This window comes from Anomaloglossus baeobatrachus, chromosome 2 (assembly GCF_048569485.1).
Source record: "Anomaloglossus baeobatrachus isolate aAnoBae1 chromosome 2, aAnoBae1.hap1, whole genome shotgun sequence".
NCBI classification, from domain to species: Eukaryota; Metazoa; Chordata; class Amphibia; order Anura; family Aromobatidae; genus Anomaloglossus; species Anomaloglossus baeobatrachus.
Window position 1 is genome coordinate 779,180,420 of NC_134354.1, and position 15,024 is coordinate 779,195,443.

Genomic DNA, 15,024 nt, shown 5'->3' on the forward strand with positions numbered 1-15,024 from the left:
GCAGTTTGGGGGGGGATACCTCCGCCCATTGTATGGAGATGTGGTGCTGAGGGGGCTCTGTCCTCGTGGTGCCACACCCTTGTGGTCTCGGTGGTCCTCCTCTGGCAGCAGTACTGTCCCATCTGGTCTTGGTGGTCCTCCTATGGCAGCAGTGTCATCCCCTCTGCTCTCGGTGGTCCTCCTCTGGCAGCACTGCCGTCCCATCTGGTCTCGGTGGTCCTCCTCTGGCAGCAGTGCAATCCCCTCTGGTCTCGGTGGTCCTCCTCTGGCAGCACTGTCGTCCCCTCTGGTCTCGGTGGTCCTCCTCTGGCAGCAGTGCCGTCCCCTCTGGTCTCGGTGGTCCTCCTCTGGCAGCAGTGCCGTCCCCTCTGGTCTCGGTGGTCCTCCTTTGGCAGCAGTGCCGTCCCCTCTGGTCTCGGTGGTATTCCTCTGGCAGCAGTGCCGTCCCCTCCGGTCTTGGTGGTCCTCCTATGGCAGCAGTGCCGTCCCCTCTGGTCTCGGTGGTCCTCCTCTGGCAGCAGTGCCGTCCCCTCTGGTCTCGGTGGTCCTCCTATGGCAGCAGTGCCGTCCCCTCTGGTCTTGGTGGTCCTCCTCTGGCAGCAGTGCCGCCCCTCTGGTCTTGGTTGTCCTCCTCTGGCAGCAGTGCCGTCCCCTCTGGTCTTGGTGGTCCTCCTCTGGCAGCAGTGTTGTCCCCTCTGGTCTTGGTGGTCCTCCTATGGCAGCAGTGCCATCCCCTCTGGTCTTGGTGGTCCTCCTATGGCAGCAGTGCCGTCCCCTCTGGTCTCGGTGGTCCTCCTCTGGCAGCAGTGCCGTCCCCTCTGGTCTTGGTGGTCCTCCTCTGGCAGCAGTGCCGTCCCCTCTGGTCTCGGTGGTCCTCCTCTGGCAGCAGTGCCATCCCCTCTGGTCTTGGTGGTCCTCCTCTGGCAGCAGTGCCGTCCCCTCTGGTCTCGGTGGTCCTCCTCTGGCAGCAGTGCCGTCCCCTCTGGTCTCGGTGGTCCTCCTCTGGCAGCAGTGCCGTCCCCTCTGGTCTCGGTGGTCCTCCTCTGGCAGCAGTGCCGTCCCCTCTGGTCTCGGTGGTCCTCCTCTGGCAGCAGTGCCGTCCCCTCTGGTCTTGGTGGTCCTCCTCTGGCAGCAGTGCCGTCCCCTCTGGTCTCGGTGGTCCTCCTCTGGCAGCAGTGCTGTCCCCTCTGGTCTTGGTGGTCCTCTTCTGGCAGCAGTGCCGTCCTCTGCGCTTCCTTTGTGCATCGTTCACATTTCTTTCTTTTTTTCTCTCTTTCAGGTTCTGATTCGAGTCCTCGACAACAATGACAACGGCCCCGAATTCTCCCAGCCGAGCTATGACGCGGTCATCTCAGAGGACGTCCTCCCCGACACCGAGATCTTACACATAAAGGCCACAGACAAGGATGACAACCACAAGCTGAGCTACATCATCCACAGCAGCATCGACCCAAACAGCATGAGGAAGTTTCGCATTGACCCCAGCAGCGGCACCCTGTACACAGCGGAGCGGCTGGACCATGAGACCCAGGCCCATCACATCCTCACTGTAATGGTAAATCACAGGACACAGGCTCAGGAGTTACTATATACTATAGCCATCAATTGTGGAAACCATCAGCAAGCAGGAGATCTGCTACTGATAGATAGGTTTTGACCAATAAATATTTAAGGGATGTCTACTACTAATAAACAATATATAAATGGGCCTATGGCAGTGCTAAAAAAATATATACTTTCCCATGGGACCCCCCCATCCAGGGGCATAATGATTGCGGTCACAGGGATCGCAACAGCAACAGAGCCTGGGGATACAAGAGCCCCCTGATCCCAGCACCTACTTCAGCTGGATGGGCGTCCAAGGGTGTGCATCCAGCTGAAATGAGTTGCAGCACAGAGACCTGACAGATGCCTGCTCTGAAATGTGCTCGCTGTTAAGGATATGAATATTCACTGCTCCACATGCCCATAATCCCACCCACCTCTTTGTACTGAAGACGGTGCTGACAGGTGGGCCAGATTATTGGTGTAGAGAGCAGTTAATATTCATGTTCCTTAATAACAGCGCATGTGATCACCCAGCAGCCGGCTTCCTGCAGCAGTTGGATGGTCATGTGTGCTGCTATTAAAGAGAATGAATATTCACTGCTCCGCATGCCCATAATCCCAGGTGTGTAGAGCAGCATATGTACCAGGATGGGGCCATGATGGGGACATAAATACCAGGATGGAGCTATGGTGGGGACATATAAACCAGGATGGGGCCATGATGCGGACATATATACCAGGATGGGGCCATGATGGGGACATAAATATTAGGATGGAGCTATGGTAGGGACATATACACCAGGATGGGGCCGTGATGGGGCCATATATACTAGAATAGTGATATGATGGGGACATATACTAAGATGGGGCCAGGATGTGGAAATATATACCAGGATGGGGCCATGATGCGGACATATATACCAGGATGGGGCCATGATGGGGACATATATACTAGGATAGTGATATGATGGGGACATATACTAAGATGGGGCCAGGATGTGGAAATATATACCAGGATAGGGCCATGATGCGGACATATATACCAGGATCGGACCATGATGGGGACATATATACCAGGATGGGGCCATGATGCGGACATATATAGCAGGATGGGGCCATGATGGGGACATAAATATCAGGATGGAGCTATGGTAGGGACATATACACCAGGATGGGGCCCTGATGGGGACATATATACTAGGATAGTGATATGATGGAGACGTATACTAAGATGGGGCCAGGATGTGGAAATATATACCAGGATGGGGCCATGATGCGGACATATATACCAGGATGGGGCCATGATGGGGACATTAATACCAGGATGGAGCTATGGTGGGGACATATACTCCAAAATGGGGCCATGATGGGGACATATATACCAGGATAGGGATATGATGGGGACATATACTAAGATGGGGCCAGGATGTGGAAATATATACCAGGATGGGGCCATGAAGGGGACGCAAATATCAGGATGGAGCTATAGTGGGTACAATTTACACCAGGATGGGGACATATATACCAGGATAGGGATATGATGAGGACATATACTAAGATGGGGCCAGGATGTAGAAATATATACCAGGATGGGGCCATAATGCAGACATATATACCAGGATGGGGCCATAATGGGGACATAAATGCCAGGATGGAGCTATGGTAGGGACATATACACCAGGATTGGGCCATGATGGGGAGATATATATAAGGATAGGGATACGATGGGGACATATACTAAGATGGGGCCAGGATGTGGAAAAATATACCAGGATGGGGCCATGATGCGGACATATATACCAGGATGGGGCCATGATGTGGACATATATACCAGGATGGGGCCATATATATATACCAGAATATAGCCATGATGGGGCTCATACACCATTATGGGGCCATAATGGGGACGTATATACCAGGATGGGGCGATGATTTGGACATATACCAGGATGCGGGACATATTTAACAGAATGAAGGACATATTTACTAGGAAGTTGCTGAGGTTTCGGGGACATTAGGTCACGATATAGGTCATTACTGCACAATGATGGAGGGGGGGTGGGGAATGCACCAACATCAGAACCAATATCATATTTTTCTTTGACCCAATCTTATCAGCCGACATTTGTCTCTAACAGGCGTGGGTGGATTGGAGATCGGAGATCCATCCATGCCTGTTAATTAGTTGAATCCCGCTGTCAATATCTGACGGGGAGCTCGCCATTCCTTGACGCCATCGGTGGCCCCCGTGACGTGATCACAGGGCACCAATGGGTAGTGAAGGGGTTAAGGATGGACATTCTGGGTGAAATCTTTCCATTTACAGCAATAGTCCAATTTTCTAAAAAATGATTTATTTCGGATTCCATTTTAATAGGAGGCTGTTATCGGCGGCACCAGGTCAGCGCGTATTTTTGCTCGCGCCTCTATGTTCCGAGGTTGCAGCAATAACGATCATTGACAACAAGCTCGGCGCTTATGAATAATTCACAATCTTTTCTCCATTGTTTCCAAAAGGTGAAAGATCAGGAATTCCCGTACAGACGAAATCTGGCCCGCGTTACCATTACTGTAGAAGACGCTAATGACCACAGCCCGTACTTCACCAGTCCGCTCTACGAAGCTTCTGTGTTTGAATCCGCTGCCATCGGCTCGGCCGTCATACAAGTCACCGCCTTAGACCGAGACAAAGGAGAAAATGCCGAACTTATATACTCCATAGAAACAGGTACAGTCACGGATTATTATTAATAGTGTCAAAAAGTGTAAACTAACACACATCCTATCCTTCCTTACCTTTCTTCCTGGCCGGACATACCCCAAAATAAGCGGCGGAACATGATCAACATCGGAAAAAAAAATTGATTTTGTGATACTCTGTTGGGAGATGTTTATGATCTATGTGTCTCTGTGAGGCCACCCAGTGGTTGTGATGCGAACTGCACCCTGTGAAATGTTTTGCTCTGATGCAGCGGTAATGTGGACACGTAGACTGAGAATTTGGATTCCTAGGTGGGGGGAACACATCTATACTCGGACGAAGTGCCATAATCTTTACCAGTTTTTGTTTTCCGCTGACGCAGACCAGAATAATTGGACGTTATTAGGGATCATGTTGCAGATGTTGCAGTCTCATAATAATAATGAGGACCCAACAAGTGCACGAAGATATTGAAATGGCCCCATCACTTGTGCGTTCACCTACCTCCTAGGGTCGTTGCGAATCAATTCGTAGTGTAGTAATTTGTGTCCTAGGAACGGAAGCTCTACCAGGCGACCTCCTACCTCCCAGCATCCGGGGGGCTTCTTTAATAACAAATTCTCTTTATCTCTCTTGTGCCTTTCACGTCTTTCTTTATCAGATTCTTGATCAGTTCTGGTAGGTTTGGGGGTAACATAGATTCCGGTATGCCCCTGAGTTGAAAATTGTTCCTCCTGCAATTTTCATTTTTAGTTTTCTAACTTCTTCTTTTAGATGACCCTAGATCATCCTAGATGACCCCACTGTTCTCCTCTGAGCTGGAGATACTCAACAAGCACTGGTAACCATCGATTGCTCACCCTGTGCAGTGAGAATGAGTAAACCGCGTATGCTCCATTTCACCACGCAGGGTGAAGTGCACATGCTCCATCTCACCGCACAGGGTGAAGTGCACATGCTCCATCTCACCATCTCACCACGCAGGGTGAAGTGCACATGCTCCATCTCACCATCTCACCACGCAGGGTGAAGTGCACATGCTCCATCTCACCATCTCACCACGCAGGGTGAAGTGCACATGCTCCATCTCACCATCTCACCACGCAGGGTGAAGTGCACATGCTCCATCTCACCATCTCACCACGCAGGGTGAAGTGCACATGCTCCATCTCACCATCTCACCACGCAGGGTGAAGTGCACATGCTCCATCTCACCATCTCACCACGCAGGGTGAAGTGCACATGCTCCATCTCACCATCTCACCACGCAGGGTGAAGTGCACATGCTCCATCTCACCATCTCACCACGCAGGGTGAAGTTTACATGCTCCATCTCTCCATCTCACCACGCAGGGTGAAGTGCACATGCTCCATCTCACCATCTCACCACGCAGGGTGAAGTGCACATGCGCCATCTCTCCATCTCACCACGCAGGGTGAAGTGCACATGCTCCATCTCTCCATCTCACGGTGAAGTGCACATGCTCCATCTCACCATCTCACCACGCAGGGTGAAGTGCACATGCTCCATCTCTCCATCTCACAACGCAGGGTGAAGTGCACATGCTCCATCTCTCCATCTCACCACGCAGGGTGAAGTGCACATGCTCCATCTCACCATCTCACCACGCAGGGTGAAATGCACATGCTCCATCTCTCCATCTCACCACGCAGGGTGAAGTACACATGCTCCATCTCTCCATCTCACCACGCAGGGTGAAGTGCACATGCTCCATCTCACCACGCAGGGTGAAGTGCACATGCTCCATCTCTCCATCTCACCACACAGGGTGAAGTGCGCATGCTCTATATCACCATCTCACCACGCAGGGTGAAGTGCACATGCTCCATCTCTCCATCTCACCACACAGGGTGAAGTGCGCATGCTCCATCTCTCCATCTCACCACGCAGGGTGAAGTGCACATGCTCCATCTCACCATCTCACCACGCAGGGTGAAGTGCACATGCTCCATTTCTCCATCTCACCACGCAGGGTGAAGTGCACATGCTCCATTTCTCCATCTCACCACGCAGGGTGAAGTACACATGCTCCATCTCTCCATTTCACCATGCAGGGTGACGTGCACATGCTCCATCTCTCCATCTCACCATGCAGGGTGACGTGCACATGCTCCATCTCTCCATCTCACCACGCAGGGTGAAGTGCACATGCTCCATCTCTCCATCTCACCATGCAGGGTGAAGTGCACATGCTCCATCTCTCCATCTCACCATGCAGGGTGACGTGCACATGCTCCATCTCTCCATTTCACCACGCAGGGTGAAGTGCACATGCTCCATCTCTCCATACATGCTCCATCTCTCCATCTCACCACGTAGGGTGAAGTGCACATGCTCCATCTCTCCATCTCACCACGCAAGGTGAAGTGCACATGCTCCATCTCTCCATCTCACCATGCAGGGTGAAGTGCACATGCTCCATCTCTCCATCTCACCATGCAGGGTGACGTGCACATGCTCCATCTCTCCATTTCACCACGCAGGGTGAAGTGCACATGCTCCATCTCTCCATACATGCTCCATCTCTCCATCTCATCACATAGGGTGAAGTGCACATGCTCCATCTCTCCATCTCACCACGCAGGGTTAAGTACACATGCTCCATCTCACCACACAGGGTGAAGTGCACATGCTCCATCTCACCACGCAGGGTGAAGTGCACATGCTCCATCTCTCCATCTCACCACGCAGGGTGAAGTGCACATGCTCCATCTCTCCATCTCACCACGCAGGGTGAAGTGCACATGCTCCATCTCACCATCTCACCACGCAGGGTGAAGTGCACATGCTTGTCCTGCTAGGGTATAAACAAGCAAAAAAAAAAGCCTTGAGGTTGTTTGTGAGGTCAGATTTTTGATATGTGCTTGGAATTAGTGAGGCATAATTGGGTTATTTGGAAGACCCCTTTATCCAGCCCTGTGGTTCCTTGGTCGGGCCCCATCATCAGTTACACTCATACATAATGGATACTCCGTCCTTTATAATACTCGTGGGGTTAAACTGAACCCTAATATAACAACCTCTGTGACTGCCGAGGGTGTCAGGTTCGCCCCGGGTTTCCTCTTGTAAATAAATCTGCATTACACGCACACGGTCCGGTCCCCAGAAACATCTGCAGGAGAGGCAGTCATTTGCAGCGGCCGCCTCTATCCGTGTGTTGTACATGACATTTTATACCGGAGCCTCGGCGCGGTATGGTATTCTCATTAAGCAGATTGTTTTAGCAGTTCGCAGCCCGGATCCGTAGCCAAGCATATAATTGCGTATTTGTTTGCTGCACATGACCAATGCATCATACGACCTCCGGGCCGGCGGCTGGGTATTACCAGCACTCGTGTCTCTAGGATATTATTTTGTAAAATATATCATTAATATGTTCACAACCTGTATATATTGCTTTAGATACTTCCTATAACTTAAATAGCACCAACATATTCTGTAGCGAGGTACATATTTCTCTGTCTCTGGCGGTCTCACAATCTATTTCTCTTATTATACTCACTGGGGTCAGTTTCATAGGAAGCCAATTAATCTATAATGTGTTTTGGTGCGAGAGGAAATTGGGAAACTCAGACATTAGTATTGTAGGTGTCAGTAGGACTCATCGTCCAAGAATATAATGTATTGGGGCCATGTTAAAGGAGACCTGGCACTTGCCATAAATATGTAATTATTTTTACCCGGTGTAATTGTCGCAGGCGGAGGAGGGGACGCCGCGCTCTCCCACTGCTGCTCGGGTCCGGCTGCCGCGGCTGCTGCGGCCTGCTGCTGCTCGGTGGCTCGAGCGATGGGCCGGATCCCGGGGACTCTAGCGGCGCTCCTCACCCGTGAGTGAAAGGGGGTTGTTGGGTGTGGGGATTGTTTATTGTCCGTGACGCCACCCACGGTTGTGGTGATTTGGTTGACACCACCGCTGCTCTGTATGGGGATCCCGGGAAGGATGGTATGGAGCAGCCAGTTGTTGTGTTGCCCCTAGGGGTTGGTGATCCCGGGGCCCAGTGATGAGGTGGGTGATGCAGGGCTTGGTGGGGTGCAGGGACGCGGGGGCAGCGCTATGCCTTGCGGCACTGTGGTACTCACTCAGCCTGAGACGTTGACACAGTTTTTCGGTAAACCACACGGCTGGAAAGACGGTTCCCACGGACAACTGCACTTGCTCTCCCAGTAGGTAACGGTGATGTCCCTTTGACCTGCACCTAGTGTTTCTGTGTTGGTAGCGATGGGTTCCCACCGGTAACCCGCTCCCCGGCTTGGATATGGGCCGGAGGAGCCCTGCTTTGCCCGCAGACGCTGGCCCCGAGGAACTGGTGCCCTGGCGGTGGCGGTGTTCCTCCTTAATGGTTGGACTTTTGCCTTCAGTCAGGACTTGGTTGTTGGGGGATCGACGTCCCCTTCACTGACGGATTTGGCAAATTATGGCGACTCCTAGCCTTGCCGGGGTCCGAGAGGCCCCTGCCCTAGTGCTGACTGTCCTTCGTATACTGCTCCAGACCGCCGGGCCACTACCCGTCCGCGGTCCTTCCAGCAACCTCCGAGCAGTCCCCCTCCAGACAATCACCGCTGTTGCTGACCTTGCTGACACTGTCCTGCACTTAGCCGGACCAACTTCAGGGCTTTCTACGCTCACTTTTACTCCTTTTCTTCTTTGCTCCACTACCACTTCACTTTCACTTAGCTCCTCTACCACTTCCTTCTACTTCACTCCTCACTCTAGCTCTTCTCTGAGCTCCCTCCACTCTAGCCCTCAGCTAGACTTCAACTCTTCTTCTGGTTCTTCCCGCCTCCAGAGCTGTGAACTCCTCGGTGGGCGGAGCCAACCGCCTGGCCCACCCCCTGGTGTGAACATCAGCCCCTGGAGGAAGGCAACAAGGATTTTAGTAGCTTTGGTGTTCCTGACTGGGATGTAGGGTGTGGTGGTGTGATGACCTGTGACCCCTGGCTTGCCCAGGGCGTCACATAATTCCCTCTGTTCTTCAGAATCCGATGTTGTTTTTCTTTTGTTCCTGCGCCACTCCTTTCCTGAGATATGGTCCATTCCCCACTGTTTCTTTTTAGCCAACTGGGCGTGATCCTCAACTCTTTTCTGTGGGTGGCTTCTTGAGGACCACACCCACTTGGTAAAAAGAGACCAGATTTACATAGAGGGAAGAGGAGGCCATATCTCAGGAACAGAAAGGCGCAGGAACAAAAGAAAAGCAACGCCGGATTCAGGAAAATGACGGCATTTATGATGCTCCATTTCTGGGGCAGTTGTGGGCTGCTGTTCTTAGGCTGCGAAGGGCCCAAAAATAATGGACCATCCTAGCCTGATAATATCAGTCCCCAGCTGTCTGCTTTACCTTTGCTGGTTATCAAAAATGTGGGGGACCCCATGTCGTTTTTTTTCACTTCATTTTTTATTTATTTTGTTAATAGCAAATTGTATACTCTATCTATATATTATCAATCTATATCTATCTATCTATCTATCCCTCTATGTATCCCTCTATCTATCCCTCTATCTATCTATCTATTGGGAAGAGCCGAAGCGAAGCTCCGGAATTTCCAACATCTTATGTTGCTCCATTTCTGGGTCCGTTGCGGGCTGGTATTTTTAGGCTGGGAAGGGCTGAAGGAACCATGGACCTTCCCAGTCTAATAATATAAGCCCACAGCTGTATGCTTTACCCTTATTATAAAAAATGAGGGAGATCCCATGCAGTTCTTTTTTCCCATTTCATTATTTATTTATTTGGTTAATAGAGAACTGTACACCTAACTCTATCTATCTATCTATCGATCTATCTATTGTGAAGAGCCGAGGCGAAACGGCAGAATTAGAGCATCTCACGATGCTCCATTTCTGAGGTGGCTGCAGGCTGCTATTTTTAGGCTTGGAAGGGCCCTATAACCATGGAGTGTCCCAGACTGATATCAGCCCCCCGCTGTATGCTTTATCTCTGCTGGTTATCAAAAATGGGGTGACCCCATGCCATTTTATTCTCATTTAATTATTTATTTAATAGAAAGCTGTACACTCTTTCTGCAGTATCTATCTATCTATCTATCTTATCTAAAAAAGATAAAAATAGGCAGGGAGCAGTCCACAATTTTTTAATTTACTTGACCTTTATTGGACACATAGGTGCATGGTCTTTTTATCTATCTATTTTTTTTATCTATCTATCTGGTAGAGTCAAGGTGAAGTGCCAGAATTAGAGCTTCTTATGATTCTCCATTTCTGGGATGACTGCAGGCTGCTGTTTTTAGACTGGGAAGGGCCCAAAAATCATTTTCTTCACAGCCTGATAATATCAGCCCCCATCTGTCTGCTTTACCTTTGCTGATTATTAAAAATGGGGGGACCCCACACCATTTTTCCCATTATTTTATATGGTTAATAGAAAGCTCTTCACTCTACCTACTCTATCTATCTAGCTATCTATCATCTATCTATCTGAACGCATGTGTTATATTCATAGAGATGTATAACCTTTCAGATTTTAATGTTCTATACAATAGACACATGATGCTCAGAGTCTTGTGGGAATCTGTCCATGTTTCATATCTTGTATATTGAACTTTTTAAAGTTTAATTACGCGCGATCTTTGTATCCGCAGATGTCTACACTTCACAGTTTCCATTTCACACATTGGACAAATTTTGTGAAATCAATGACATTTTCTAAATGTCACAGTGAAACATACAGTAGTGTCTGTGGTCAGAGAGGGGGTCATATTCTGGGGGAAATGAAGACGAGTATTAGAAATAACACTCTCATGATAGTCTGCTGTGTATTAATACGATCATCAACATTGAAATGACAAGATCAAGAAGACGGAAAAGAGTCATCCTGTGATTTACATAAATCCACCAAACGTGACCTGCAAGTGATGGGAAAATGGAAAGAACATTTTCAAAAGATCTGGATTTATTCATGCAAAAAACCCGGCACTTCCAACCTCGGCTGCTATCAGTGAGGTTATTAATGGCCGTCTGAGGAAGGTTCTGCCACACTGAGTGCACTAGGAAAAATCATCAAGATCCTCTGCTGGCAGCTCCTTGTGGAATTGTCAACCAGTGACATTGATAAGTGGCAGAACAATCCTCAGACGACCATTCTAACCTCAGTGATAGCAGTGGAGGCTGGAAGTGCCGGGATTTCTACGTGTGGCTCATACTCCAGACTGAAATTGTTGTTTCCAATTTTTCAACATTTGCAGATCATCTACATGTCTGTCCATCCTGTGTTCTCCATAATTCCACCACTCCTGTTTGGAGTCATAAGGGCCGTTTCACACATCCGGCATTTCCCGGGATTGCCGGATCCGGCACACTCCAGTGCAGTGTAAATACTGTACAATGGCATCGCGGCAAGCTCCGGTCACATGCTCCGGTCAGATGACAGCATGTGACCGGAGGTTGCCGCGATGCCATTGCACTGTATTACACTGTACTGGAGTGTGCCGGAGCCGGCAATCCGGCAAAATGCCGGATGTGTGAAACGACCCTAACCCATAATGTTAATTGTTCATCTGTTGTCTTCCCTTTGAGAATTGTGTTGTTTCGTATTCTGGTAGAGTAGTATTTCTTTTTCTTTTTTTTTTTTATAATGTGTCACTGAGATTTTCAAAAATTCCACAAAAATGCCATGCCACTATTAATCTATTATGTAGATGTAAGACGTAGAACCTTGGGATTTTGGTGGCTCTAGTACTAAGGTGCAGAATCTGAAGACCCCATGCACATTAGAAAAAAAAATAAAATTGGGGGCTCCCGACAGATGTGTTTGGCAGCTGCTTTTTTTTTTTAATTATTATTATTATTACTATTATTATTTATTGATTTAGAGCACCATTGATTCCAGTATGCTGTACATGAGAAGGGGTTACATACAGAATACATATACAAGTTACAATATACAGACTAGTACAGAGAGTAGAGGACCCTGCCCTTGCAAGCTTACATTCTATAGGATGATAGGGGGAGACAGTAGGCGGGGTGGTGATGAGGTGGCAGCTCCAGTAGTGATGACGCGGCAGCTATGGTAGTGATGAGATGGCAGGTCCAGTGGTGGTGAAGTGGTAGCTCCGGCGGTGGGCAGGTGGCAGCTCCAGCGGTGCTGAGGCGGCAGCTCTGGCAGTGGTGAGGTGGTATGGTCATTGGAGACTGGAGGCATGCTTGAACAGATAAGTTTTCAAGTTCTGTTTGAAGCTTGCAAGTGCAGCAGATAATCTGATGTGTTGAGTCAGTGAATTCCAGAAGACAGGGGATTCTCAGGAGAAGTATTGGAGGTGGTTGGATGAGGAACGGATAAGTGTAGAGGCGAGAAGGAGATCTTGGGAGGACCGTAGATTATGTATTAGTGTGTATTGGGAGATTAGTTTGGAGATATATGGAGGAGACCAGTTATGGACGGCTTTGCAGGTCAGTGTTAGTAGTTTGAATTAGATATGGTGAGGGATTTGCAAAGAGGAGAAGCGGTGGAGTAGCGAGGAGTAAGGTGAATTAGTCTAGTCGGGCAACAGAGGTAAGGATGGACTGGAGAGGTGCAAGAGAATTAACAGGGAGGTTGGAGAGGAGGATGCTGCAGTAATCGAAGCAGGAGATTATGAGGGCATGATCAAGTATTTTCGTAGATTGGGAGTTGAGGAAAGGACACTTTCTCTGTCGTTTCCTAACACAAGAATAACACACTGAGTCAAGCATCTATGTGTATGAAAGATAAGTGTTGGCCAAACATTAATCATAGAATCATAGAATGGTAGAGTTGGAAGGGACCTCAAGGGCCATCGGGTCCAACCCTGTGCAAGTGCAGGCTTTCGTAAATCATCCCAGCTATATGTATGTCCAGTTTTCTCTTGAAGATTTCCATTGATGAGAGCTCACTACCTCCTGTGGTCGCCTGTTCCACTCCCTGACTGCCCTCATTGTCAGAAAGTTTTTCCTAACAGAATCATAGAATGGTAGAGTTGGAAGGGACCTCAAGGGCCATCGGGTCCAACCCTGTGCAAGTGCAGACTTTCCTAAATCATCCCAGCTATATGTATGTCCAGTTTTCTCTTGAAGATTTCCATTGATGAGAGCTCACTACCTCCTGTGGTCGCCTGTTCCACTCCCTGACTGCCCTCATTGTCAGAAAGTTTTTCCTAACAGAATCATAGAATGGTAGAGTTGGAAGGGACCTCAAGGGCCATCGGGTCCAACCCCCTGAGAGATGACTATAGACGAGATAACTGTTGGCTGAACGATCGTTCTGCAAACACCTATCTCTCCCAATTCTCCCATTATGAGGAACTTTCAGCTTGGCCAGACGTTCATATGGATAGAAAAGTCAATCGCTGCAGCTTATCTACCCAAAAAATCCAAAAGGATCTTTCAGAATTTGGCCAATTTGACTCTTTAATCAAAAAGTTTTAGATAGAAGTAGCAGACCGTGAATCTTGTGTAGTCACTTGATAACTCTGTGCCCTACTTTCAGGTCCCTTTATATTTATGGCCCATATAATTCAAAATTTGTCTAATTTATTGCCCTACATGCTCATTGTTTGGCGCCTTTTTCATGGATTTGTTACGCTCCAAGGATAGATATATTTTCTCACTTTTCATCTCGGCCCTTTCAAAGTCTTATAGAAAGACGTTGTACTCCTCCGAGATTAGAATTTCCTTTTTATTTTTCCAAAAGTGCAATTTTCCACTCACAATATTCTGTATGGTCAATGGACTTGAAAGTCTAATGCTGTCATCAATGGTGAAATATGTTCCCGGCAAAGATAGTGTATTTTTCACGGTCGTCTCTCTGCTATATGAAACTAGTGACAGTTTTTTGGGTCCGAGTCTCACTTTCCCCTGTGAGACTCTGCTATTTAAATGTGTTTTCCTTTCTTTTATCACTTGTAGGGTTAATGTCAGTATTCCTTGCCAGCAAGCAGGCCGATTAACAGCTCAGGTGTTTCTGGTTTGGGACCACTCCCAGTCCCTTTATATACCCTCTGCTACCAGCAGAGGGTGCCGGTTATTCTCTTTGTCATTTGGATGCTAAGCCAGGAGGTGGAAGGAGCTGCTGAATCCCTCTGCTGACATTTCTGGTATGGCTACAGTCTTGTTGCTGACTGCAGCAGTCTACCTGGATGATCCCATGCAAGTGAGGGGTGTCTCCCCTCATGTTAGGCTGCTTGTGGTTTCCCGTGGGATGGGGGCATGTTTTTTGTGTGGTCTTAGCGGTCACTACATAGAGGTTTATCCATCTATGCCCAAGTGTGTAAAAATCCGCATTCCCCTGGTCGTATTGAGGACTGCAACCAGTGTTTGTACATATCCTCCATTTTACCCTCTTTTCTGGGTCAATGAGAGGATATCCTTCCCACTCCTCAGTTTTACCCTGAGTGTAGGGTCAAAAAGTCTGTTTTTCCGCTTAAACCCCAATGTGTTATTCCTTCTACCCCCCCCCCCCCCCTAGGGCGTGTGGAGTATTACGGTCTGGGTGTGTATATTTCCTCAAAATGCTGCTATCAGCACCAAGACTACAGCCACACCAGCAACTCCAGCAGAGGGTTACAGCAGCTCCTTCCACCTCCTGGCTCAGCATCCAAATGGCAAACAGAATAACCGGCACCCTCTGCTGGTAGCAGAGGGTATATAAACAGACTGGGAGTGATCCCAAACTGGAAACACCTGTCACTAGCAGAGAGACAATCGTGACTGTATTATACGGTAGATTCGGTTAGGAGAGAGAAAAAATATTCCCTCAATGCAACATTGTTTGAATCAAAT

General features: G+C 48.7%; 1 protein-coding gene across 5 annotated transcripts in view; it reads left to right on the top strand.

Moving 5' to 3' along the window:
- Window positions 1–15,024, top strand: part of FAT3 (FAT atypical cadherin 3) — an 846,518-nt gene that overhangs the window by 676,534 nt on the left and 154,960 nt on the right. For all 5 annotated transcript variants that reach the window (XM_075337574.1, XM_075337573.1, XM_075337576.1 and 2 more), the window contains 2 exons: window positions 1,280–1,555; window positions 4,066–4,276. In XM_075337574.1, coding sequence (XP_075193689.1) covers window positions 1,280–1,555; window positions 4,066–4,276 — 487 coding nt within the window. The remainder of the gene's footprint in view (window positions 1–1,279; window positions 1,556–4,065; window positions 4,277–15,024) is intronic.